Raw genomic sequence first — 26,056 nt, 5'->3', positions numbered from 1 at the left:
GGCTGTGTGGTCTGGTGGGGGCTTCGGCCAGGGGGCGGGGATCTATCACAGCCTAGATGTTCCCACAGCGACCAGAACACCAATAAACGCAGTCGCTTCTATGACTTAGCCTACATCCTACAGAGCCCTGCTGAGTGCCCCCCCCCCCCCGCCCCCGCCCCTTGCCGTATTATGGAGAGGTGAGATCTCAAACAATACGGCTCCGGACCTGATTACGGTCCGGCGGGCCACCGGCGCCCCCACTCAGGAGCGGTATGGAAAAGCCATCACCCCCCCCCCCCCCCCCCCCCCCCGTAGAATACTCTGGGCTGCGGTTGGTAAGTTTTAAGACGTGATGCCCTGTTTTGAACGTTTGCCTTTGTTATGGTCTGCTGAGAAAAATAATAGGAATAAGTAAGCAAGCATGGATCCCGGGTCCGGCGAAGCTAATTGGATGGAATCCACCGCGTGGGCCTGCAATTACAGCACCTCAGCGGCCTCAGCGGGGGCGGGGCTGAGCGGGTGGCGGCGGCGAGCGGCTGCGGGGCCTGATTAGCCGCTCCGGACCGGCCTCCGTACGTCTTTCTGCACGGTGAATTGTTTTGGCAGCTCTGACAGCAATTTATCTAATTAAGCTCTTTTTCTGGAACTGTCCGTTTAGAACTGGAGATGTACCGTATGTGGTGCCTGCGTTTAACTCTCGTAAAATCTACAGCGCGTCCGCATCGGCGGGAAATGGACGTGGCGGCTGGAATGTGGTGATTAAAGTATGAAATAATCAGGAGTTTTTTAAATACCAGCCAGAATGGGCTCCATTCATTTTGATCTTTATAAAGTGTTTTTTCTTTCTTGGTAATTTGCTTTTTCTTCTCCCCGCAACCAAAAGTTATTTGATTTCAATCTTAATCATTACCTGCTGCGGACGGGCCGGGCAGGGCCTCCTTGCAGAGATGACATTGAAGGCTATCTCCAAGGCCTAATTAGAAATGGCCCTTCTCTTTACAATTGTCACTCTCACCTCAAGCCTGCCAAAGTAAGCCTTGCATTTTAAGCAGCCTCTAAATGGCAACCCGGCAGATTTCACTTTGCGGTGACCTTAGCCGGCTTTGCTACGGACGTGCGTGTGCCGGGAAGGCCTGGCCACACTACCGTTCCCATCACCTGGACGCCACTCGCCGTCCGCAGAAGCAGAGGTCTCCCATAAACACCACATTCCGTCAGGGCAGCGGCGGAGTGAAAATATAGTTTGTTTTCACACTTAAAGGAGATATGAAATGGAGTGTCCTTAACTTAATCACCACCTTGTTTTACCGCATTTGCATACATTTGCATATTAATTGGACTACAAATTAAAATTGGTTTTGTAATTTTAATTAAGTGTCCACAAAGGTATATGATTAGAACTATTTAAAATACTGTCTGACATAACTAGAAGCACAGCTTTGGTGAAGATATATTTTTCTCCTTCTTTTCTTGGGGGGGGGGGGGGGCAGGGGGGATTACTTTCAGGGAATGTGTGTTTTATGATAGTAATTTTTAATCTCCAGTAGATGATGCAGCCAGACAGACTGGGGTAGCCTGTCAAAGTCGGTATTGTCATTCTGGTGATTTGCGGCTCTCGATGGGCTGTCTGTGGTATCTGCCTGATTGTAAATTAAACTCTTTGCCTTTAACTATGGAAAACAAAGCCTTATCTCGCTACCATACGCAATGGAATTATGTAACGGTTTTATCAATGTGTAGAAACAACTGTTCACCTGTGGAGGGCCTTGAATCAAGCCCACACATTTCCAACTTCCCCAAAGCCGACCTTTTAAGTCTTCCTCAGGTAACGGAAAAAACGAGAGCTGATAATCATGATTACTGTCTTGCGCCTGGTTCACTTGTATGTCTCATGTGGGGCTGAGAGGTGTTGAGTTTGCCCTGAAGTCACCGTAAAACAGACCTGGAAAAATGACTGCAAATACGTTTTTCTTCCAACATAAAAATACATTCGGCTTGGGCGGGCACTGTAAATAGCCCACTATGTCATAGTGAGACTTAAAACCAAATTTCTGATGCAATTGCAGTGAAGTGAGGCTATCACGATGGAGACTGGGCGAAGAAGCATAACATTACCACGGCGCTCCTTTGGTGCGGCTTGGAAACCTTCTCACAGACATTTGGAAGCATTTTTCTTGTAAAATACTTAAAGCTAAAAATCACTGGGATATGCTTCGTTCTCGCGGTTTCTTTTCGTTTTTTTCACCTCAGATGCGATGGAAAAAGGTTTGCTGTGCCTCTCCCGCTCTTACTGTTAGAGCAGATGACATTCTGATAAGGCCAGCTGAGTAAGTACTCTCTTATCGTGTTGCCGTCTCATGATGGTTTTAAAATGGTTTTCGATGGAAAGGAACTGAGTATCTGGGAGTCAGTCTGGGTTCATCCTAACCTCAGGTATCATGCCACAGGTGTCGGCTGATGGGGAACGAGGACAGAGATTTAAATACCCCCCCCTCCCCCCATAGCAGCTTGCAAACCTATTGCGTGGCCTATAAAATGCTGTCATGATTTTGATTCAGCGGACATGTTTAACCGCTACGCCACCTTCAGGTAGGCGTTCCTCTTATCGGCTGGTACAGGACCTTGGCTAACCTCACTGTGCCTCTGCTGTCGTCGTGTCACTTTTGTATCCGGAACATCCTAGATTGTTCTGGAAGGTCTAACAGCTCCCCGCTGGCATGCTGATGGTCATCAGCATGGCCTTCATTAGCACGAGCTTCGGTGCCGGTAGGTCACATGGGGTTTGACAGTCTCTATGTGTTTTTACAAGAAACGTTAAGCATGGTGCCACAGCGGCTCTTATTTCTCATTTCCTCTTCTGTCGTTGAGATTTCATGTGGGTGAAAGGGCCGCCGTCGCGGATGGTAATATCCAAATAATAAAAGGACTAACTAGCACTTCACCCGGATGTTATTATTTCAAATGACAGAGTGACCAAAATATCAGAAATTGAAATTTTAATATCACGGGGAAGTGAGGGCGTATTGTTGTATGACGGCCTCGGTGAAGTGGTGGGAGTGAAATTATCATCAGCCAAGTGAGTGACAAAGAGAAATCCGGTAATTATTCTGGGAAATTAGACTTTTAAAAGCCTGTCATAACAGCACTTATAGGTAACATTCATTCCCAGCCCCTTTAATGAAGACTCTTTAAAGCCAATAATGGATGAAGCAACTCGGCACTACATGGACTGTTTGGGCATTCTCATTAGTACCTCTACTCGCCCCCCCAGCATTGTCCGTTTCGTCTCCGGTCAGAGTGGAACGCCGTTCCGTAGCCCCGCAGCTCAGCTCTCCTGGTTTGTCCGTTTTACAGGTTGCTTCCCGAGTATAAGCGTGCTCGCTGCGCAGGTGTGGTGGGCCCCACCGACCCCCAGGAACTGGGGCCCGATGGAGATTACCCCCGTTCTGCCGAGGGACTGGTCCTGAGCACAATGCCGAGAGCATCCCCTGGACCCTGCTTCTGAGCATGGGACCCCAAGCCCGCAACATACCGACGTGCCTCAATCTCCAGACGAAAATTACCAGAGACAAGAAAGTGTAGCGCCCCCTACAGAGGGGGGAGGGAAGCACGCCAACACCTCACATTGCCAGGTCGAGGAGGAGTGTGATGATACCGCCAGCCGGCAGAGACCCCTGCACATCGTTTGGCCCCACAGGTGGTAAGTAGCGCACGTCCGACCCCTGTACGCCCGTGTGACATTTTCCCAACGTGAGTTGAACATCATCAGCTCTAATTTTAATCTGGGATCCTCTGCCAAGCGCTCATCCCGTCTCATGTGAACGTTTAGCATTAGCTCGGAAAACTCCCGGGAATCGACTGTGAAATGAAATTACCTCTGAGCAAACAAATAGGGTCAAACTCTCAAGGAGACACGCGCTAAAGCTGCCTGCTGCTAATTATGTGGCAGGTTCCTTCTTGTGTCAATAAGACCCTGGGAATTCGCAACCCGGGCGTTGGCAGAGAAGCGCTCGCTGATTTATCAGGCATCCACGGCACTGTCTCGTCGCTCGCGGGCTGGTATCCCTCCTTGCCGCTGAGGAAAAGCTGTCGGGTCGCATTGATGGGAAAACGATATTACAGCTCTGCCGTCTAATGAGAACATCCTGGAAACGTCTAATTCGCTTACTTACAGGCATACAGGCCTCCTGAAGTTACTGCAGGTCCTCAGAAGGTCAGTACCAGACAGAGAAGTGTGTCACATAAACACCCTGCAAGTCATTGATAAAACCTGTCAGAGAACCTTCCGGAACAGCGTGACCTGCACCTGGCCGTCCTGAGCACATAATCTGCATTTGTCGTCTGACTCGCTTATACATTCCTGCCAGTGTGCGGTGTGTCATTACCTATGTTCCCACCACTCTGAAATCTTGGCCAGTTAATAGGTGAAGGGGATGCATGTTCTCTGGGCTCAGTGACAGGTATGTCTTGGGAAAGTAAGTATGAAGTATTCCGCCGGCTGGTTCTTGACAGAACCTCTGCTGTGCTGTGTCCTTGAACTGGGCGTCTGGGGTAGTACCTGTAACAGCGCCACCTTGTAATCACCGCAAAACTGCACCGGAACATGGCAGGATTATTGCTGCCAACGTCCTTGTAAACTCAGACCTTGTTCTGAAGGTATTCTGGGATTTACGCCGTCTGATAATCTCCTGTCACACGGGAGCCGACATTTAAACCCCCCCCTCATCTCTTTTCGCCTTTCCTGAGGTCAAATTCATCCCCTACATTACTACAGGGTCTGGCTGGGTGGCAAAGCGGCAAGCAGCTCTGTTCAAGGGGGGTCAGGGGGGTAGTCTAGGTGACAGGGACGACAGTGCACCACCGACAGAGGGGCGTTCCGCGAATTGCCTTTGTAGGCAGTCCATTTCCAACACCACATTAAACCTCTTTGAGCCCTAGAGGTTGATGGGATGCAGCTGTTGTCTAAAGGGATTTTTACATTTAATTTAAAAATTAAAAACTTATTATTTCCAAATAAGTAATAGGCAGTGAAGGCATGTAGGGACATCCCCAGATGTACCCACAAGGTACATGGCCTTGGTGTGCCGCCTGTTCTAGCTTTCACACTGACCTCACCGGAAGGTTCACTACCCTCCTCCAGTCTGCCCAGTCCCCCAGCATCCATTTCCTTCCCATGAACAATTAGTCCTGTTGGCTTAGGATGTATGCAGAAGTGCCTCCTCCTTTGACAAAGAGGGTGATGCTCTTAGCAGTGAAACATTTATACATAAGATTCATAGAATTATATGTAAGCATGATGGGAGCATGAAACACACTATTTGTTCTGTCATTTGTGCATGACGTCGAGTTAGTATTGTGCCAAGACACATCTAGCTATGAGTATTCATGACATGAAGTTAGCATTGCGCTAAGACGCGTTTAGCTAAGACTAAGGCAATGTTAGCCATAGCGATGCTAGCCTGGGTATAAACAGCTAAGCAGCCCATGCCTTAAATCCCGAAATGCTAGCTGGGAGCGACAGTGCTGCTTTTGTTGTGGGCACATGCTGGAATCTGGCAGTGTGTCCTTCCCTTAATGACACAGATTAGGGCTTTGCCCCCCCTCCATTCCCGGAACGGTTAGCATATGCAGGTTAGCGCTCTGCTTGCTAATCCCGAGGTTCTCCCTTGTCCCCGCTGCACACTTCACTTGACTGAGCTGGGTGCCGAGCATAAATTTAGAGAGTGATGGGGGGCCCTTCGCATCGGGGGCCCTTCCCATCGGGCCCTTTTTGACCACATTGCTACTTTGCAGATAGGGCAGCCACAATAAACCTTTGCTCATTGGCCCCCACAGCCCTTTGCCAGGGCCAACACATGTGAACCCACCGTAACCCTCCCTGTATGTTTATTAGCTGCCATTGAAACAGTTCACCACCCTCAAAAAAAGACAGGCACGCGTTCATTTATTTATCTGTGCGACCGGTACCTTCCAGAACCTTCCATGTAGCATAGAAGAAGACGGCAAGCTCCCCTGTCAGCTTAATGATGTATCAGTTCTACAGAATCAAAGCTTGCTGATGATTCTTTTTCCCCTTATTTTTGGATTTTCTTCAGTACTCGCTTTCAATAAATCCCATTTGGGGCCATTTGGAAAAGAAAAGCTTCTAGTTGAAGCTGCCCATCGCAAGAGTATGTATGTGTGCATTATAGCTGTATATGTGTGTTATAACTGTGAGTGTGTGTGTGTGTGTGTGTGTGTGTGTATAACAGCTGACCTTCAGGTTACCCCCAAAATCCTGCATATTCACTAGGCCTTGGCGGATAAGATTGGCCAAGGCTGGTGTAAAGAGAGGAACCAATTACCCTTCATTTACATGGGGAAATATAGTGTTCCCAGAGTTCTAAAAAAAATGATCAAATCATACCAAATGATACATAAAACTCTAAACAGCATTCAAAGCTTGGATTTTGTGGTATTCAGCCTATATAAAGCAGAAATAATGTATGGGCAGTGTAGTTTCACTTAGAATCAATACAGTCATGCTTTGATTATCAACAGCGATACGTTCTGAGAAATGTGTCGTTAGACAATTTCATCGCTCTGAGAACATCGTAGAGTGTACTTACACAAATCTAGATGGTATAACCTCCTACACACCTAGGCTATAGGGTCTAGAGTAAATTACAATAAAAAGCACAGTATAGTAAATACATAAAGCAGTATCATAGTTGTTTATTATCATTATCAAGTATTTTCTGCTGTACATAATTGTTTGAGCTATTTTTATGTCACTGGCAGCGTTTGTTTACACCAGTATCACCACAGGCACGTGAGTAATGCGTTAGGGTATGACTTCACGACGGCCACGACATCGCTAGGCTTATGGGACCACCGTCGTGTTGGTGGTCTGTATCCAGAACATTGTTACATGACGTATGATTGTATATCTAGAATCAGCTTGTTGATAAACAAATGCAATTTCTGCTTTTTTTCATTTTTCGGTTAGTGAAAATCGGTGCTGTTGTGGGTCTTTTGTAAGAGCGAAGTGGAAAATAGGGTACGTTTGCAAAGCAGACGCTTGAAAATGTATATCCATCCATGCAAATTAATCCAACTCAGTAACACACAAATAATTGCCTGGGACTCACATTACATATTTTGACATTAATTTAGTCCGGCATAGAGCAGGGAAAAACAGGTGGAATGAAATTGTTTGTTTTTTATCAGATTCTTTCCATGGGTGATGGGGGTGGGGGGTGGCTTGGTAATTAATCCTTCCTGGTGACACAGGGCAGCATTCCGGGGCACCATTTGTCATGCTAACATTAGGGGCTCATTTTGAGAATCTAGCATGCAGTCAATTTTCGGGAAGCCTCGGGTGTAAGGTGGGAACCGAACAACCCCCCCCTACCATCCGCAGCCTTATTTACCGGCATGCATCATCTGAGAGCCCTCAGCCGGCAACGTGACATACAACATAAAAAAAAAAACATTTATGTTGGGGTTACCGTTAGTTTGCTCTGTGCGTGGCGGATACTCCAGAGAGCGAGAATAAAGAGCGGAGGACGATGAGGTGGTGTGGGGGTCAGCGGGGCGGCGGGCCCTGTAAATATATCTTTTTAATAACTGTCGTCAAGGTTAATGCAGTTTACCTCGGGGGGGGGGTGCTGCCACTACCTTGGGGGGGCCACTCACCACATTTGATAGCTGAACGTGGAACGCAGTCACCGTGAAAAGGTGGGGGGGTGGGAGCAGGGGGGACAGACTCTTAATGCTATTGTGTGCCTGTAACCATCTGTCACGGCTAGCCTGGAGATGCGGGAAGATTAGCGGCAATACCGGGTGTTCCACACCATGTTGGTGAAGCCCCCCCCTCCGCAGGCGGCTGGGATTACTGTCTGTAACCTGTGCAGACGGCAGATAGGCGGGCAGTGGTGTGGGGGTGTTACAAGCATGATCCCTGTACTACATAAAATCACAGGGGTTAGCAAAGGTATTCAGTTGTTTTTGGTTTTTTTTTTTAAATTTTACTGAGTGGTGTGTGTGTTATGGGGTATTTTATTGCCTGTGTTGAATGTGGGCTTTGTTTGATGGGACTGGACAGTGTGGGTTAATGGCACTTAAAGCACTGCATGTTTGGTTATGTCACATGTGAAAGCCGACTTCCTGCCTCATGCTTTCTGCTAGTTTTTCCCCAGTAGGCTGCAGTCGTCTTGCCCTGCTCACACTCATCCGCTCTGTGTCTCTGTCCCAGTGCAGTGTTTGTAAGTGTGAACACCTTAATGGTGCACTGTGGGGGGGGGATTCTTCCCGCTGCCCTCTGAAGCTGTGAGTGTTTGTTTGCAAACAGCACACCTGTTGGCCTCTGGCTTGTGATCCAGTCTTTGGCGGCGTGAGTGACCCCCCCCCCCAACCCTAAACCTCTGTCATGTCTACTGCAGTGCCACCCCCCGCCCCCCCCAATCCACCTCTGGAATGAGCCGGCGAGCTGTACTTCGAAACCCACATTGCCTGGTTTAAAGGACACTTGGGCAGCCCCCCCCAAAGGCTGTTCTCCCCCCAGTAATGCATATGGGGCGTCCCTCTCTGTCCGCTGACCGTGTTCCTTCTCGCTTTGCATCCAGCCCCGTTCATGTTAACTGGCCACTGACTTCTCTTTGGCTGCCATCGTAACCTTGTTAAAATCTCCCGTTATCCCTTAAACAGCCTTCCACACGCTCTCAGGGCTGTGACTTTTTTTCTCCCCTCTCTTCTTTAATTTAAGCTGTCCAGTTCCGTCCTATTTGGGCTTTGGTTATTAAAACCAGCAGCTTTTCCTGGGATTTACTGTCTTTTTAATTATGTGTCTATACTTTCGAATCTTGTTATTAAATGTAGTATGTTGTACTTTATCGTAAATAGTGTTTGAATTTTAAAACACACCTCTTGGGTGAAACATAAAGGGGAATTTTTAATCATAGTTTTTTTTTCTCTTCTTTTTCAGTAAAAAGATCCAGCCTCTCTTGCTTTAAAAATGTATTCTAATGAGTTCTCAGGTTCCAGAGCAGATTCGTTTTCTAATTATTGTTTTATTCGGCTGGGGCGGGGCGCCCTCTGCGGTGTGGGCACACTGGGTGGGGCCACGGCGCCGATATGCCAGCTGGGAGACACTTCATAAAAAAATAAAATATATATATAAATAATAATAATAATAAAAATAATAACAAGAGCGATTTGACCAAAGGACTGGGAGGTGCCTGGGACCCCATGCAGATGGTTTGTTTATTAGTGTGACCCATGCGGATGGTTGCTGTACCTGCTGGTGGCTCCTGCCTGCTTTGACAATTAGGGCCTGGGCGACTGTAGCCAGGGGTTAATGCCGCTCATTAAAAGAACTGGGTCGTTAGTGCGGAATCAAGGCTGTTAAGGCAGGATGGGGGGGGGGCTGTTAGGAGGGAGATGGGTGGGGGGCACAGTAAATTCTGCATCTCCAATGAACGCAGCTCTTACATTAATTAACCTCCCTTTTTCTCGTCAGAGGAAAAAAAAAAGAGTGTGTTATCACGTACTCACATGGCCATACTCCAATTAATCGCGAGGAAAAGAAGCCGGTTTACTGTCATCCCTGTGGTCGCCTTGTCTTCCTGGGCGGGGGGTCTATTATTTCAGGGAGGGGGAGGACATCCTAACGCCTGGATGATGAGCGAGAAGGGTATCAAAATTAAGAAGGGAATCATGAGATCAGAAATCTGCTTTTCCACAGGGAAACAGGCGAATAAGAGCCGCGGAAATGGAAAGAAATAATCTTAGCTAATGCCTCACCTACGCATCGCTCTCTCTACATAGACAGGGCGGTGCGTCCGGGCCGGGCTCCACCCTCAGACCCCCCACTCCACACTCTCTACATGGACAGGGCGGTGCGTCCGGGCCGGGCTCCACCCTCAGAGCCCCCACTCCACACTCTCTACATGGACAGGGCGGTGCGTCCGGGCCAGGCCCCGCCCTCAGAGCCCCCACTCCACACTCTCTACATAGACAGGGCGATGCCTCCGGGCCAGACCCCGCCCTCAGAGCCCCCACTCCACACTCTCTACATGGACAGGGAGGTGCGTCCAGGCCGGACTCCGCCCTCAGAGCCCCCCTCCACACTCTCTACATAGACAGGGCGGTGCTTCTGGGCCAGACCCCGCCCTCAGAGCCTCCATTCCACATGCTCTACGTGGACAGGGCGGTGCGTCCGGGCCAGGCTCCGCCCTCAGAGCCCCCGCTACACAATGACATTAAGCCGTAACGCAGAGCTTTCACCTTCAGCCAAGAAATCCATGCATTTCACCAGGATATAATATACGTCTTACACGACCGACGGGAGTGACTCTCTGAAAGACAACAAAAACAAGGGAATGTTAGCAAAGCACACATGGCGGAAAGGCCCAGAAAACCAACCCCTGCGGGGGGATTCGACTTTAAATGGGGGGGCAAGCTGAACCCCCGCCCCCGCAGTATCGCTGTTTATAGTTTCTGCATAACTTTTGTCACCTTCTCATTTTCCGGTTACAGCCTCAGTCCCATCAGCTGAATATTGCTGAGTATAGCTTGTACATGACATTCATCGCCTTTCTGCTCTCCTAGTTCTGCTTTACCAACGTTGCCTGAGTATTCTCTGGGTATAGAAGTGAATATTGGTTTATCGCTTCTTCATGACTTTTGTAACCGTCCCGCTCTCCCAGTTACTTCCTCGCCCTCTCTGTCTGAGAATCAGCTGAGTATCGGAGTATAGCTTCTGCATGATCTTTGTAACCTTCCCGCTCTCCCAGTTACCCCCTAGCCCCCCCTAGCCCCTGCCGGCCGTGTGTTTGGCCATTGAAACATTGCAAAGCATTGCAGGGGGAGCAGATAATTGGCCTTGCCGGTTAAAATCCAACCGTTTACCACTCATCATTCAGGCAAAGGTAAATCCTGCCCACGGATCCTCATTAGTGGGGGGAGGGGGGGGGGCGGGTGCAGTGTGCTCCCACCCCCCCACCACCATCATCACCACCGCGGCTTAAGCAGTGAGAAAACCGTTTATTACGTTTATTAAAATGCATACATGGAGACATAATTACGTAAATAAATGAGGTAACAAATCTTTGGTGATTGAACACACTGGCTGACAGGCGTCTTAGATCTTGTACAAAAGCTTAATGTGCCCCCACCATTACAGAACGATAGGATCTTTTATTATCTTACATATTCTGCACCTAATTTAGTGCACCGTTAGGTACTGTATCGCCGCCTTTTTAATACTGTGTTAAGAACTTTAAAATTCAAGAACCAAATTATCTATATCATCTGCAAGTGTGATAGTGTTTTTAATCTACTAATTTCCCTTGCCCTGTAATGAGACATTGTCCTCTGATGGAGTGATTTGAATTCAAATGATATAATGCTTGAGATACCCTAATTTCCCCATACATATTTAATCTAACATATTATCTTTCTGTCTTGATATCCTAATGCCATAGTTCAGCCCTCGGCTCTTCTGGAACAAGGAGGATCGTTTTATCGTTACATTTCTCCGTGAGGGATCTCGTGCTTTTCTTTTTTATTTAATGGAAAACACCGACCCGTAAACAATGGGAATGTTTTTTCGAGAGCGAGGGTCGCAGTTCTGCCGGCTGACATCGCCACGAGAGTCCGCCCCTCGAAGGCGCTCGTGTTCGCCCACCCTTCCCGCTATCCCTCCCCAGTCTGCTGAGGGCTTTAGCTCGCTGCTAATTGGAGCCGTCAGAGTAAACGAAAAAAGGAAATTTCCTCGCCTGAATATGAGTTCACCACGGGCTCCCATCACAGAGATGCCTTGAACTGGCGATACATCACATATATAGCAGTAAATAAAATGGCTGCTCCGCACTGTTCCTGGGTGATGATTTTATGAAAACGTCATACATACTGCAGCTCATATTACAATACTCTTTCTTCCCCATCTTTCATATAATATCTCTAGAGACACTAATTTATCAGTCAAAACTGATTTTAAATTTCAAGTCTCAGTGCAGTCCTTTTGGATGAGGCCGCTTCCAGCGTTGGGTTTTGGAAGCTGCATTGCTTTGCCACCTCAAAATAAAACCTCTGCTGTTGTTTTTGTAGTTTAAGGTTGAAATAACTGGATCATGTCTCTTTCTTGGTGATTCATATCCCTAGATCACCTTGAAATTAAGTCAATAATTTGGGAACTCTAATTAGATTCTTAAATGGCTGTTGTGGTAAAGTCTTCAATTAATTTCATCACTGGTTAGGCGGTAAAGATGAAAAGTATTGTACGTATGCTAATTAAAACTGGTTGTGTTTATTATGTGCCTGTATAACTTTAACGGCCGGTACATCTGTTTTTGTTGCCCGACCTTTACGGGGTGTGGGTCGGCTTTGTTGGGAAGGCTGCTAGAAAAATGTGGACTTGAAGCTGCCCTGGAACTGGAGATGGCAGAGGTCCTGCTTTTACAGGGTAACTGTGTCCTCATCAGTCCTAATTTAAAAGAACGAAGACAATGGTGATGGAAAGTTTTAAGCAAGTGTGTGGGAGATGGGTTATGAGTTATCTTAATCTAAGACTGTGAACCAGGACCAATCGCATCACTGCTGGTGAAGTCCATGTCCAATCCCGGATGAGTTTTCTTCTGCTCGCTTCTGTGCTGTGGGCGATGCTAGCCTCAGGATTCTAGCCTAAAGCAAGCCATTGTCATATAAACTCAAGGTGAAGGCAGTAAATAACGTGGGTGTCCCCATCCATGATTGGCCGCGGACTTCAGCAGCAGCGCCGCGATTGGTCCTGACCCACAGCGACACTCTGGCGGGATGGACGCTGACAGGCCAGAGAGGAGGCCTGTACACGACGAAGCCGTCACGGCGTACATGGGAACACAAGGGGGGAAAACGGACACGGCTTTCCGGAGACGCATTCGGAGGCAACAATGGATGAGCACAAGCCAGCGGTCTTGTCTTCCTTCTGGCCGCTGGAGCAAGGAGTTGGGGGGGAGGGGGACAGCGAGGTTTCCACTACGCACTCGGAGAGCTCTGGGTGTCGACGTGATGGACAACGAACACGCAGCAGGTGCTGGTCGCTGTATGCAGGAATGACAGGAATGTCGCGTCAATAATGATAGCAGCAGAGCAGTGTAACGCGGCACCTGCCATAAAATAGTAATTGAGAGGCGGTGGGGGGGTTATGGGTAAGGGGTATGATGAATTATTCCGTAAAATCTTCAGCGTAAGTAACGATGTCGTGGGGGAAAGTTGGGCTGGATCCTCTTAAGGCCCGGCTTCTCTCAGATGTTTAGCTACTTCAATGCAGAGTTGGAGAAGCCGACCTTGACAGTGGAGTCGGATGCCTCTCCAGCTTGTAGGACGCGGCTGCCGCCCGCCCACTGCCGCCGTGCGTCGGGGCCACCCAATCAAAAGAGCCAAATTCTATTTGTTTTGTTCCAAGGGAGCACGACAAAGACCCCGAGCTCTTCTTCACGACGCTCCTGAAGCTGAAGGAGGAGGGACTGAGCTTTCAAGTGTCCGTCCTCGGCGAGACATTCACCGAGGTCCCAGGTACGAGGGGGTTCGAGCACGAGGGCGTACGCTTTAAATTTATTTTTAATTGAGCGTTTTGGGGTTTCTAATGTTCTGGGAGGCTGGTTGTTCCACTGTGTGGAAATAATGGATGGTTCTTAAAGACGGCGCTGAGAAGCCAGTGCCTGTTTTCCTCCGAGTGAGTCTGTTGGACCCAATTATTGGCAGAGAGCCTCCTCTGTCGCCTGGCATTCTTCCCCGAAGAGACGGATTCCCAGCACGGAAAGGGCCTTCTCCAATCCCGGATTCTGCTCATTTTCCACAATCGGCATCTTAGAGAGCGTGTTCCGATACACCGAGTTCTCTCTTTGAGACGATCCCCAAAAAAGCTGCCCGCACAGCTGACAGACATTTATTCATTTTTAGGGGTTTTAATAACTCAAATATATTTACACCAGCATGCAGCAGTAATGATGAGCAGAGTGACATATAATTTAGTAAATTCCTTCTATATTAATAAGTTGTAGAGGTTGGGTTCACCTGGCAGACCAATACGCTCAGTGCTAAGGACAAATTTTATGGTTTTTTATAAAATACACCCCCCATTAGAGTGGTTGATGATGTTATAATGTCTCCGGGTGCACGCAGATATCTCTGACGCCGCATTCATTAATTAATACCGCGTGGCCCGGGCCCAACCCGTCCACTGTCTGCATCCGTACCCCGCCCAGGAAGTGTACTCTCGTATATTGGAATATTGAGTTTTATAGCAGCATAAACTTGTAGGAAGTGCGGCCGTAAATTTAAGTCATATTTAAGAATTACAGTTAAGATTACTCGAAAGGTAATTACATTTAAACCATTTTAATCTAGTTTGATTTTCTTAATAGGTGCACCGTATTGATTTCTCCTTGCCGGTGTGTACACCCTGTGTAGCCGCTTGGTACGTGGCCTCTTTCAGGATGGCTCGGTCGGTCCGTGGGGGGGCGGCCATGTTGTCCGTTCTCCTCCTCCCTGCCCCTTGGATGAGGGAGTCTCCAGAACCCCTCTATTCCGATGGGACCCCTCCCTTAGTTATTCCCTGACACTCTCAACCCCCCCCCCCCCCAGCACCCCCGCCTGGAGTGAACATCGTTCACAGATCATTACTTTTCAAAGAAATTTAAGCACGGAATGCCATTTAATTTTTCCCCGCGTATTCCGTCATTAAGGAATCGCGGCTGTCATGCCGATGCCATTCTTGGTGTGATGTGTTTGTTGCCTCATTTCTTTTAATTCCATCTCCATTAGCTTAATTCTTTTTTAATATTTTCATCTAACGAACTTTACAGTCCATTTTGTCCCAGTGTCTGCTAAGCGACTTCTATGAAACAGGCTCTGGCTGGCCGGTTCCTGCTCGTGGTCGGCCGCTTGGGCGGGGGGGCGGCGGCTCCGTCAGCGCATTTCTGCATCTCCGTTCACCGTTCTGCTCCTTCACCTTGAATATACAAGGAAACAACGGCATAAAGTTCATTAAGAAACTGACGGCGACTAAATAAGCTGAACTTCCGAGGGCCGTCCTGGTGCCACAATGCATTGCTGGCCGTTCCCCTCCTCTGTCTGTCCGCCCGCCTGCCCATCCCTCACTCACTCGCTTGCTCTCTCCCCATCTCTCCCCTCCTAGACGTCTTCTCCAGTGCCCGGGAGTTGCTGGCCGCCCGTGTGCTGCATTGGGGTTTCCTGTCCAGCAGAGAGCAGTACCTGGCGGTTCTCTGCCAGGCCGACGTCGTCGTCTCCACCGCCCGGCACGAGTTCTTTGGCGTGGCCATGTGAGTCCCTCCCGCTCGCGGGTTCCTGCCCCGCCAGGCTCCCCTCCATCCTTCTGTTCCCGTCTTTTGCTTAATGATGGTCTATCGGCAAGCTGATAAGACGTGGAGTTTTCCCTGGTGTCCACCCGCTGTTAGCGATCCCCTTTGCCTGCTTTGTGGTTGTTCTCCTCACCGTCCCGCAGTGCACAGGTGTGTAGGGTAATCAGGAGAAAGTGCCGGGCCGCCGTAGGTGCCTTGCAGGCTGTTTCATGGGGCCTCTCGTGCCGGTTGGCGCCCCCGGTGGCAGGGCGGTGTCACTCTGCTCTGGCGCCTCCGCAGGATTACGCTCCCTGGCGACTTACCCAGCATTCCCTCTCCATGGCTCCTCTCAGCGTTTAATTACTGGGGAGGCTGCAAAGCCTCCCTCCCCAGACGCGGCAGCTCTCGAGGCTCCGGGGCGATGGTGTGTGTGTGCGCCTATGCATGCATGAGTGTGTGTGTGCGGGGGTGCATGTCTGATCTAGGTGTACGTTGCGGTGTGCACCAGCAAGGTCTTGAGTCCCCCCCTTCCGTGGCCCCTCCCACTGTCACCCGCTGGCTTTGAGTCTGAATCCAGGTCACGGGATAATGGGAACTGGATTCCTCTGTATGCGAGTGTCCCTGTGGGCCCCCAGCCGGAGCCCCACCTCACAATGTGGCGTAATTAGCTGCTTTGCACAATGGGCTTGGGATCCGATGTGCCCCCCCATGGATAGATCCATCAAGAGCAGCATGCTGGGGCAACAGATGCCAGCGAGGGAAGATGCTTGCAAGGTCATGGGTTCGAATCCCAGGTCATACTCAGGGTATACTATGTCATTCCCGGGTGACACCCACAAGGTCACAGGTTTCAGTCCTTGGTCTGACTGAAACGCCATGCTATTCCCTCTGATACCCTCAAGGTCATGGGTTTGAGTCCTGGGTCAGACTCAGGGTACGCCATGCCGTTCCCTCTGATACCCGTAAGGTCACAGGTTTGAGTTCTGGGTCAGAGTCAGGTTACGTCACACTATTCCCCATGACATCCACAAGGTCATGGGTTCAAGTGCCTGGATGTTGTACGCATACAGAGCTGGGCAGTGGGGTAAATGATGGCTTATGGGAGCAGTAAACCTCCAGGTCACACGCCGTCACGGAAAGGCCGCCTGACGCGTCACCTTTCTGTTGACACACCAGTTCCACATCAGGATCTAGCCCCCCCCTGAATGTCTGCTCCACCTCCACTCTGCTTTTCTTGGGGGCAGAAGCTGCAGTCTATGAATTCTGGTGTCATTACCGTGTCGGGGGGGGGGGGGGGGGGGGTGTAGGGGGGTCATCTTCTGGGCTGAGAGTCTAACTAATAAATGTGAAAATGGCTTTAATTGGCTTGATTGGCCCCGCCCTGGCAGACAGAGGTGGGGCCTCCAGGCTGAGGTGTGTGCTCTCCTGCATGGGAAATATGGCATCCTTTTGAGGAGACTCAGGGAGGGTGGGCCAGGGCAGTGGGGGGGAGGGGGAGGGGGAGGGGGGGGCGTCTGCTTGCCAAGTGCTCACCAGCCACGACCCGCCTTTGATCCCCACCTCCCTGCTGCCCAGATGACAGTGGCTCGCCCACCCACCCTGCTTGGGGGGTATGATTCCTGGGGGAGTCGGGCCAAAGATGACAAGAAACGGACCCCCGTGACTGGTGTCCCTTAGAATATTCTAGAATATCGTGATATGAAGTTCTGACAGGACAGCGTCATAAAAAGCACATCACTGGAGCACGAGTGCAAAAGCAGAATTGGATGTAAATACTTAATACGTCATGTTAATAAAAGCGTGGTGTGCATTCTACAGTAAGTAATTTTAATTCTGTCTGCTAAGCATGACAGCATTAGCATACCCATTTAATTAGGGACTGATTTAAAGGGGCCCTATTTTAATCACCTCTTTGTAGTGGCTCTTCTTCGTTACTGCTTGCGGTCACACTCCACCTTTTTCCTTTTTTTAAAAAATTTTTCCGAGCCGTGCTTTCGCTCCTGAGAGGGGTGGTGCCTGGAGAAGCTGGCTGAGGTGTCGCGGTCGGACCTGGGGCTCATTACGGCAAAATTTAACCTGTCTGATTCATTATTGCTGAATAATGTGAGCAGGGCCTCTCTCAAAGCCCTCCAGTGATAGTAACTCAGCCAAACAAAATTATCAGCTAATTATATTTAGAATCAAAAGCCCCATAACTATTTGCGCACGCAGACACACACACACACACACACACACACACAATTTATGGCCCTTGAAGTGAATAGGACTTGATATTAAGCTTCATAGATCCCGACAACAATGTATTAAGTTGAGGGGAGCAGACATTGTCTGGCCGTTTTGACTGGAGATCAATTAGAATCCTATTTTGGATTTAATGGATCATGCGAGGTACGCTGTTTTTCTGAGAGTAATTGCACAAAAAAGACGAGGAAAAGGTTTCCTGTGGAAGTAAGCCGTACAGAGCGCAGTCAGCCTTTTTATCGCAGAGAACAATTCGGCTGCATCCCAGTGGCGGTCGTTTTGTGTGCTCGTCTGCATCCACAAATAATTAGAAATGTAGCGAAATGTAGCCCCGTCTTGCAGTTCTCTCCACTAATTTGTGTTGTAGCATGAGAGATGCCCGCCTGCACCGGCTGCATATTCATTCGGGGGGTTTTATGCGCCGTATAATTAAGAGCCTAAAAGGAGCCTTGAAAATGGGGTGTGTGTGGAGGTACTGAAGTTAGTTTGAATCCCCCCAGAAATAAAGAAAATGATGTGTCACAGGCTATTTTTGTTGTGTTTTTAATGAGGCTGCCTCTGCCTCTTCTGCTTCGGAGATGTTCTCCTTGTAAACTGGCTGCAGACCGAGGGCGCAGATGCGTTCTGAGTGGGGACACTAGCTGCGGTTTTTCTTTGCCGTAGCTCTGTCACCTGTGCTGCATTTCCAATGATGTGCTTAGTGCCATTTACGGAGGTGGCATGGAGACCTGTGGCTTGAGGATCTAGGCCCCTGTCCGTAGGTTCGAATCTCACGGTAGATCTATGGTCCGGCCGCTCTGGATGTTCGCTGACTCCAAAATCACACGCTACTTTTATCTTGCAATTTAACCATTTATTAAAACCCCAATTCTTCTGTTATTCTGCAATTTGACGACTTAATTTACTATGTATTTTTGAACACTTTTTTTTGCATATTTTTGCATTCTGCAATTTGAAAAGCAGAATGAACATGAAATGCATGCAATAAAATACTTTTATTTAAAACATTAACTTTCTTTCGAAGCTGCAGAAATCTTCGAAAGATGACACGTGCCACTTTCTTAATAGGGCCTTTACAGTCTAGCGTTTTTTTTTTAGCCCCGGCTGTTAATGGAGACCAGATTTTGGTGTCCACATCGCCTCCTTCTGCATAAACATCATTGCCTCGTCACAGGCAGGACATGGTCCCGGCTCGCTCTGCCAGAATGCGGAGACAGAGTGGAACGGCTTTGGTTCTCCCACAGAGTCCGTTTTGGTTGGAGTTTCTCGGCGAAGGTGAAGGGAGACTGCTGCCACGATCCGCTCCACTTGTTTTTATGTGTGTGTGAAACGGCTTGGCTGGCACAGCCCCTGTTTACTGGTCACCCCCCCCCCCCCCCCTTAAATGCCTCTAGGAGGGAACGCTAACCACCTCTCTCATTTCAGGTTAGAAGCAGTTCACTGCGGGTGCTATCCCCTATGCCCGAAAGCACTGGTCTATCCCGAGATATTCCCTGGTAAATACCGCAATACGTGTCATCAACATATCCACTAGCGTAGTGTGTCTGTTTTGTTTATTTCGAAAAGTCTAAATTTCCATCACTCGAAATAGAGTGCAAAAAGGCAAGTATGACTACCGCTTCTTCAATAATTATGCGTGCTTTCAGGTACTTTTCTTTTTTACTGTTCTGTTGCTTAAAAGAGCTATAAGCACTGTAAGTCTGCATATATAAGTGTTTAGTATTTATTTGGTACAAGATAGTTAATTTACCCCAAGGAGGTGAGGGCGTGCATGCAGTCACTGGGAAGAGTCTGTTTTACATTAAAAATCCTTTTGAGGTGAGGTAACTTGGAAAAATCACGCTTTAATAATGTACAGCGTGGCACAGAGCAATATGCATTTTTAATTACTGAAGTGACTAATATCTGGGTTCAGCTTTGAGGTTTTTGTTTCATGAAATATGTATGTGTTTTGCTTCTTTCTCTAGCTGAGTATCTGTACGCCACACCTGAGCAACTCCGTAAGAGACTGAGAGACTTCTGCAGGAGGCCAGACCGGCCGAGGAGACATCGTGTTAAGGTGGGTGTCGCACCACTGCCAGACGGCCCCCTACACCCTGTAAGGAGGGGCGCAGCGATCAAGTTGCGACTCTCTGTGAATGTGACGGGAGCAACGGTGAATTATAAAGGGAAAAATAAAAGAAGATAAGGACTTTTTTTCTGGTACGTCAGTGAAAAAGATAAATTGGGCTGATGGAATCCCTCTTTGCCAGTCATTTTTGGAAAAAATAAATCATGTAACATTTTCTTAAATTTTGATGGTGTATCGTTCTGAGTGTTGGTGCTGTAACATTAGTAGCATTTCAAGTATGAGTATTCAGAAGCTTGATTTTATTTTAAGGAGCTCAATGCAGACAGGAGGATTCCTCCAATTAGCACGTAACAAATAATCAGGTCTGACTCCTGTGTCAGCCGCTCAGGATTAGAGGTTCAGGCACTAGCTATGGGGCAGATTAGTAATTCTCTGATCCCATTTACCAGCGAGCAGTCCTCCATCAGAGACTCACGTCCTACTTCCGTGGCGCCGTCCGGGGGATACGGATCTAATGAATGAGGAGTTTGGAAGCCATCCCGCAGTGAATTGTCCAAAAATATTTAACTGTAATGGAACGTTCTGAGGGAGGGGGATGCGGACCTTCGGTGAGGGGTGGTGTTGGTTGGGGCGGCGTCGATGTCACGCAGCCGGACTTCAGACGGCGTCGGGATTCGAGTATTACACTAAAATGTCGATCCCTGGACTGGGAGTGGAAATGTCTGGCTGTTTAAAAGGTGCCGATGGCTGCAGTTTCGGAGGTTAATGTGGCTGGTGTTTGGTTGGAAGCCTTAACCCTCCTCTATACTCAGTCCTACACAAAGGCACCAGGCTGGTGTGGAAATGGTTAGACCCAATGGTCTGAGAGCTCTTTGGTTCGAAGTGAGGACCCTCGGCTTTCTTACAAGACCTTCCGAGAGTTATGGCCGTTCACTTAAAAAATAATAAAAAACACCACTGGATCCGTCGCTACATTGACGTAACTTCAGGTTGATCTTAAATATTATCGTAAATTTTTATTTTTAAGGCTTTATTCTTAATTAGAACAGAAGACCCAAATAAAACGGGCGCAATGGCAGATCCAGGACTTATTCAGGGGGGTTGGCGTAAGAAATGAGCACAATTAAATTTACTAGCGTTTTACAGTTTGCTGACAGTGTGAAATCAGAGCGTGAGCAAAGCAGTGATGCCTTTGCAGTTTCCCTTAAAGATTTTTACCAGAGTGACGCAGCTTCTCCTGATAGTGTCTGACTATATGTGCGCTCCGTTTTATTACGTTATCGTGCTTAGGGGTTAAGGTTAAATCGTGACCGGTTACTGTTAGCAGTACCAGCCGTTAATCTCCTAAAATCACCCTGCTAAGTTAATCGCCCATCGCATTAAAAAGTCGCTGTCATGTGACCCTCACTCAGTGTAGGAGAGAGATATAGGAGCAGATAGATGTAGGTTTAGTGTATTCAGAAAAGTTTGTCGGGATTCAGCCTGGTAACTGCAGTCTTAGCTTTGTATGAGGAAGGAGCAGGCAGGCAAATGGAGCAGGCCGCTTGCTTTGCTTGGGTTCGAGGGGAGTCAAATGTAGGTGGCGCACTGTAACGGGAGGCTGTAAGGAGGAGGAGCCTGGGAACACGGGCGGGTCAGCAGCTGATGGCTAAATAATTGATCACTCTCGAAAAATAGGTACGAGAAACGCCAGCAAGAGGGAATTAGTGCTTCATCGCATTTTTGCCTGGCTGCTGCCACCGCTGCTGCTGCAAAATGAGGCCAAATCGCAATAGTATTGTGGGGGAGCGCGGGGCCGCAACAGACGCACAAATAATGCTGCCCAGCCAATTGTAAATGAACGTCTGTTTTTAGCTACATGTAGCCTGAGGCCTGAAAGCTTTGCGTTTACGGTGTGTGTGTATAATACATAACGAAAACTTAGATCTAATTTAATCTGATAGGAAGCATTATAGTCAAAAGTATGATGGTGGAAGTCGTGCCCTGTATGCGTGACCATTACTGTGTGTTCGCAGCGGTGCCTTAGCAGGCTGGTCCGCGGGCCCCTGCATGGCGTCACAATAAACACGGGGCTGGGCCAGCGCCACCTTGTGGCTTCCAGAAGAACATAAGGCACCGGGCAATCAGGGACACCGACGAGAGCTTTCCGGTGAATTCTGAGACTAAGCAGGCCACTCCCTGCTGGCTGAGATCCAGGTTCCAGTGAATTCTGTAGCTGTGCAGGCCACTTCCTACCGACCAAGAACTAGTTTCCAGTGAATTCTGTAGCTGTGCAGGCCGCTTCCTACCGACCAAGAACTAGTTTCCAGTGAATTCTGTAGCTGTGCAGGCCGCTTCCTACCGACCAAGAACTAGTTTCCAGTGAATTCTGTAGCTGTGCAGGCCGCTTCCTACCGACCAAGAACTAGTTTCCAGTGAATTCTGTAGCGGTCAGGTCATTCACTACTGACTGTGGTATAGTTCCCGGTGAATTCAGTCTATTGCTGATCTCAGTCTATAGCCAATCACAGCCTCGTTAATCAAATACGTTCCAGAAGAGCTTGTCGGCTTCCACGCTTTGGTAACTGTATATTTAGTTATATATTTTTTTGACTCAGAAAGGTGTATTGCTTTGCTCCAGGAGTATGGCATCTTGCATAGGTATTTAAACGCCGCTTTAATGAGGTCAAGTGACCCAGTAAGAGTCAGCTTTACAGCCCCCTCACCCAGTAAGAGTCAGCTTTACATCTCCTCACCCAGTAAGAGTCAGCTTTACAGCCCCCTCACCCAGTAAGAGTCAGCTTTACAACTCCTCACCCAGTAAGAGTCAGCTTTACATCTCCTCACCCAGTAAGAGTCAGCTTTACAGCCCCCTCACCCAGTAAGAGTCAGCTTTACAACTCCTCACCCAGTAAGAGTCAGCTTTACAGCCCCCTCACCCAGTAAGAGTCAGCTTTACAGCCCCCCTCACCCAGTAAGAGTCAGCTTTACAGCCCCCTCACTCAGTAAGAGTCAGCTTTACAGCCCCTCACTCAGTAAGAGTCAGCTTTACAGCCCCCTCACTCAGTAAGAGTCAGCTTTACAGCCCCCTCACCCAGTAAGAGTCAGCTTTACAGCCCCCCTCACCCAGTAAGAGTCAGCTTTACAGCCCCCCTCACCCAGTAAGAGTCAGCTTTACAGCCCCCTCACTCAGTAAGAGTCAGCTTTACAGCCCCTCACTCAGTAAGAGTCAGCTTTATGCCCCCCCAGTAAGAGTCAGCTTTACAGCCCCCCCTCACCTCAGTAAGAGTCAGCTTTACAACCCCTCACCCAGTAAGAGTCAGCTTTACAGCCCCCCTCACCTCAGTAAGAGTCAGCTTTACAACCCCTCACCCAGTAAGAGTCAGCTTTACAGCCCCCTCACCCAGTAAGAGTCAGCTTTACAGCCCCCCTCACCTCAGTAAGAGTCAGCTTTACAACCCCTCACCCAGTAAGAGTCAGCTTTATGCCCCCCTCACCTCAGTAAGTCAGCTTTATGCCCCCCCAGTAAGAGTCAGCTTTACAGCCCCCCCTCACCTCAGTAAGAGTCAGCTTTACAACCCCTCACCCAGTAAGAGTCAGCTTTACAGCCCCCCTCACCTCAGTAAGAGTCAGCTTTACAGCCCCCTCACCCAGTAAGAGTCAGCTTTACAGCCCCCCTCACCTCAGTAAGAGTCAGCTTTACAGCCCCTCACCTCAGTAAGTCAGCTTTATGCCCCCCCAGTAAGAGTCAGCTTTACAGCCCCCCCTCACCTCAGTAAGAGTCAGCTTTACAACCCCTCACCCAGTAAGAGTCAGCTTTACAGCCCCTCACCCAGTAAGAGTCAGCTTTACAGCCCCCCTCACCCAGTAAGAGTCAGCTTTACAGCCCCCCTCACCCAGTAAGAGTCAGCTTTATGCCCCCCTCACCCAGTAAGAGTCAGCTTTACAGCCCCCCTCACCCAGTAAGAGTCAGCTTTATGCCCCCCTCACCCAGTAAGAGTCAGCTTTACAGCCCCCCTCACCCAGTAAGAGTCAGCTTTATGCCCCCCTCACCTCAGTAAGTCAGCTTTATAGCCCCTCACTCAGTAAGAGTCAGCTTTATGCCCCCCCAGTAAGAGTCAGCTTTACAGCCCCCCCTCACCTCAGTAAGAGTCAGCTTTACAACCCCTCACCCAGTAAGAGTCAGCTTTACAGCCCCCCTCACCCAGTAAGAGTCAGCTTTACAGCCCCCCTCACCCAGTAAGAGTCAGCTTTACAGCCCCCCTCACCCAGTAAGAGTCAGCTTTATGCCCCCCTCACCCAGTAAGAGTCAGCTTTACAGCCCCCCTCACCCAGTAAGAGTCAGCTTTATGCCCCCCTCACCCAGTAAGAGTCAGCTTTACAGCCCCCCTCACCCAGTAAGAGTCAGCTTTATGCCCCCCTCACCTCAGTATGTCAGCTTTATAGCCACCCCCTTTCCCCCTCCCACATCAGTAAGAGTCAGCTTTATGCCCCTTCCCCATTTTAAGCAGATTCCTGTTTTGCCACCTCCCGGCTTTGATTTAAGGTCCCGCATGGTGGTCGTCTCCTGATAGGTCGACCGGCTGGTTCCACCCCACCCCGCATCACAGTGGGACCTGCCGCCCCTGGGGCGCCGTTCAGAGTCACGTGTGAGGGCTTATGTTACTCCCCAGCTCCCTACAAGGAATTCCGCATGCCAGCTCCCAGGGAACCTTCACATCACCCACACGGCATGGGGAGAGCAGATACTCCCTGCATATGCCCGGCTGCCAGCTCACGGTGCCCATCCGGGGCCAATCTGGGCCCCTCCGGTCGTCAGCCACGGCGTCTGCACTGACCTCAACACTGTCCGGAGTTTTTGATTGTGTTACAGTCCCAGTTACTGTCACAGAGCCATCTATAAAGGCTGACTTGTACTTCTGAATAGAATCCATGCTGTAGGTACAGAGTAACCACCTACCCTACACGCACCTCCCCAGGAATGTTGTTGGTGTTTGTTTCCAGCTGGTGGGAATTTTAGTGTGGGACAAGTTGTGTTTAGCTCATTTCAAGCCTGCTGTTTTTGCCATGGTTGCTGCCATTCACACTCTTAAGAAACACAATTGCAGCCATGGGCAGTATTACATTGGAATATTTCAGATATCGCGATGTGATTTCTTTGCGATAAGTATTGTGATATTTCTGAAGCAAAAAAAGTTCAAATTGACTTCAAGATGAATAAATTTCCCACAAACCAGTCTATGATCTAGACAGCAAGGACAAAGATGATTCTGATTGTCTCGGAGAACGTATGCAGGGCTCATGCAAAAGCAGCGGAGGAAAACATTAAACTGATTTTATTTTTAAACATATGCTGGGTAATCGTGAAAAGTAACAATCATTAAAATTGCAAATCTTCCTAAGATTTGTTTGCTATGGCATAGTAAAAATGTTTTAACAAAACTTAAAGGCCCCCACACTCAGCCTAATTGCACTTTGTCGGTGTAATTTCAGAGTGACAGAGGCACCAAGCTTAAGCTCTGCATAGATTCGATGCTGAAGTGCACATTAGCCAAAAGCTTTGACTTTTTCAAGGGCGTCTAGAGCTTATCCTGACAAATACCTACTAATCGACGTCTAATTAAAAATAACAAAAAAACATTGTTCTTTATTTGGTTCTGTCAAGTGTGCATGGAGGTGTCTGCTGTAAACATATTAATTACTTTAATGGCCTATCAGTCTGTGTGCCAGTACAGAGTCATCCACCTTTTCGTGGCAGTTCTCGGTATCACAGATACGTTATAACTGCGTCATATGTGCGTTTTGTTTGTCTCTATGTTGCTGACCTCGCTGTCCTTGCCCCCCCCCTCAGGTGGACACTGGTCTGTTCTCCTGGAGCACCCTCCAGTCCAGCTTCATCTCTGTCCTGGCAGACTCCACCAGCGAAGATCGGTGATGGGGGCTGGGCGGGCGAGCGGGGGGGGGGAATGGAGTCGTCGAGTTTCCAGCCCCAGACAGAATCTACATAACTTCCCGGAGCATGGTCATATTTACCTGATCAGAGAGAACCGGGGGAGTAGGGGGGTGGGCCGGGGTGTCAGATGGGGGGACGGTTGGAGGAGAGGATCGGAAATGTGCAGACTGCCTGTCATGGCTGACACTGCACCATCTGCCGCAAACCTGTGGCTGTACCCCCACCCCCCCCGGGGCAAATGAAACGCAGACCCGCCTCGACCTTAAGATGGCTGCCCGGCTCCTGCTCACACGCCGCTGTTCAGCCGCTCTTATGCGTCCCATATGCAATGCCACATTGAATTTCCGCTCCGTCGTGCTGTTCTTCTCTCTACTGGGGGAGCACGTTGCTGGAATCCCCACCCCAACCCAGCCGCCCTGGCTCAGGCCCCACCTTCACACACATGCCATTGGCTGGCCCGCCTGCCTGCATGCCGTCCGGGTTGCCAGGTTATTGCCGCGGCCTCCT

At 49.0% G+C, this 26,056-nt stretch overlaps 1 protein-coding gene across 3 annotated transcripts in view; it reads left to right on the top strand.

Moving 5' to 3' along the window:
- gtdc1 (glycosyltransferase-like domain containing 1) overlaps positions 1 to 25,603 on the top strand; it is a 57,253-nt gene extending 31,650 nt beyond the window's left edge. For 2 of the 3 annotated variants that reach the window (XM_049001278.1, XM_049001280.1), the window contains exons 6-10: positions 13,409 to 13,518; positions 15,143 to 15,287; positions 18,972 to 19,042; positions 19,514 to 19,605; positions 25,448 to 25,603. In XM_049001278.1, the coding sequence (XP_048857235.1) occupies positions 13,409 to 13,518; positions 15,143 to 15,287; positions 18,972 to 19,042; positions 19,514 to 19,605; positions 25,448 to 25,531 (502 nt within the window). In that variant the 3' untranslated portion in view covers positions 25,532 to 25,603. The remainder of the gene's footprint in view (positions 1 to 13,408; positions 13,519 to 15,142; positions 15,288 to 18,971; positions 19,043 to 19,513; positions 19,606 to 25,447) is intronic. The other variant, XM_049001279.1, reaches the window with a different exon arrangement.
- Positions 25,604 to 26,056: the final 453 nt, after the last annotated feature.

This window comes from Brienomyrus brachyistius, unplaced genomic scaffold (genome assembly GCF_023856365.1).
Source record: "Brienomyrus brachyistius isolate T26 unplaced genomic scaffold, BBRACH_0.4 scaffold57, whole genome shotgun sequence".
Classification (NCBI taxonomy): Eukaryota; Metazoa; Chordata; class Actinopteri; order Osteoglossiformes; family Mormyridae; genus Brienomyrus; species Brienomyrus brachyistius.
The sequence above is the reverse complement of the archived record's forward strand: the minus strand, read 5'-3'. Positions and strand labels throughout refer to the sequence as shown.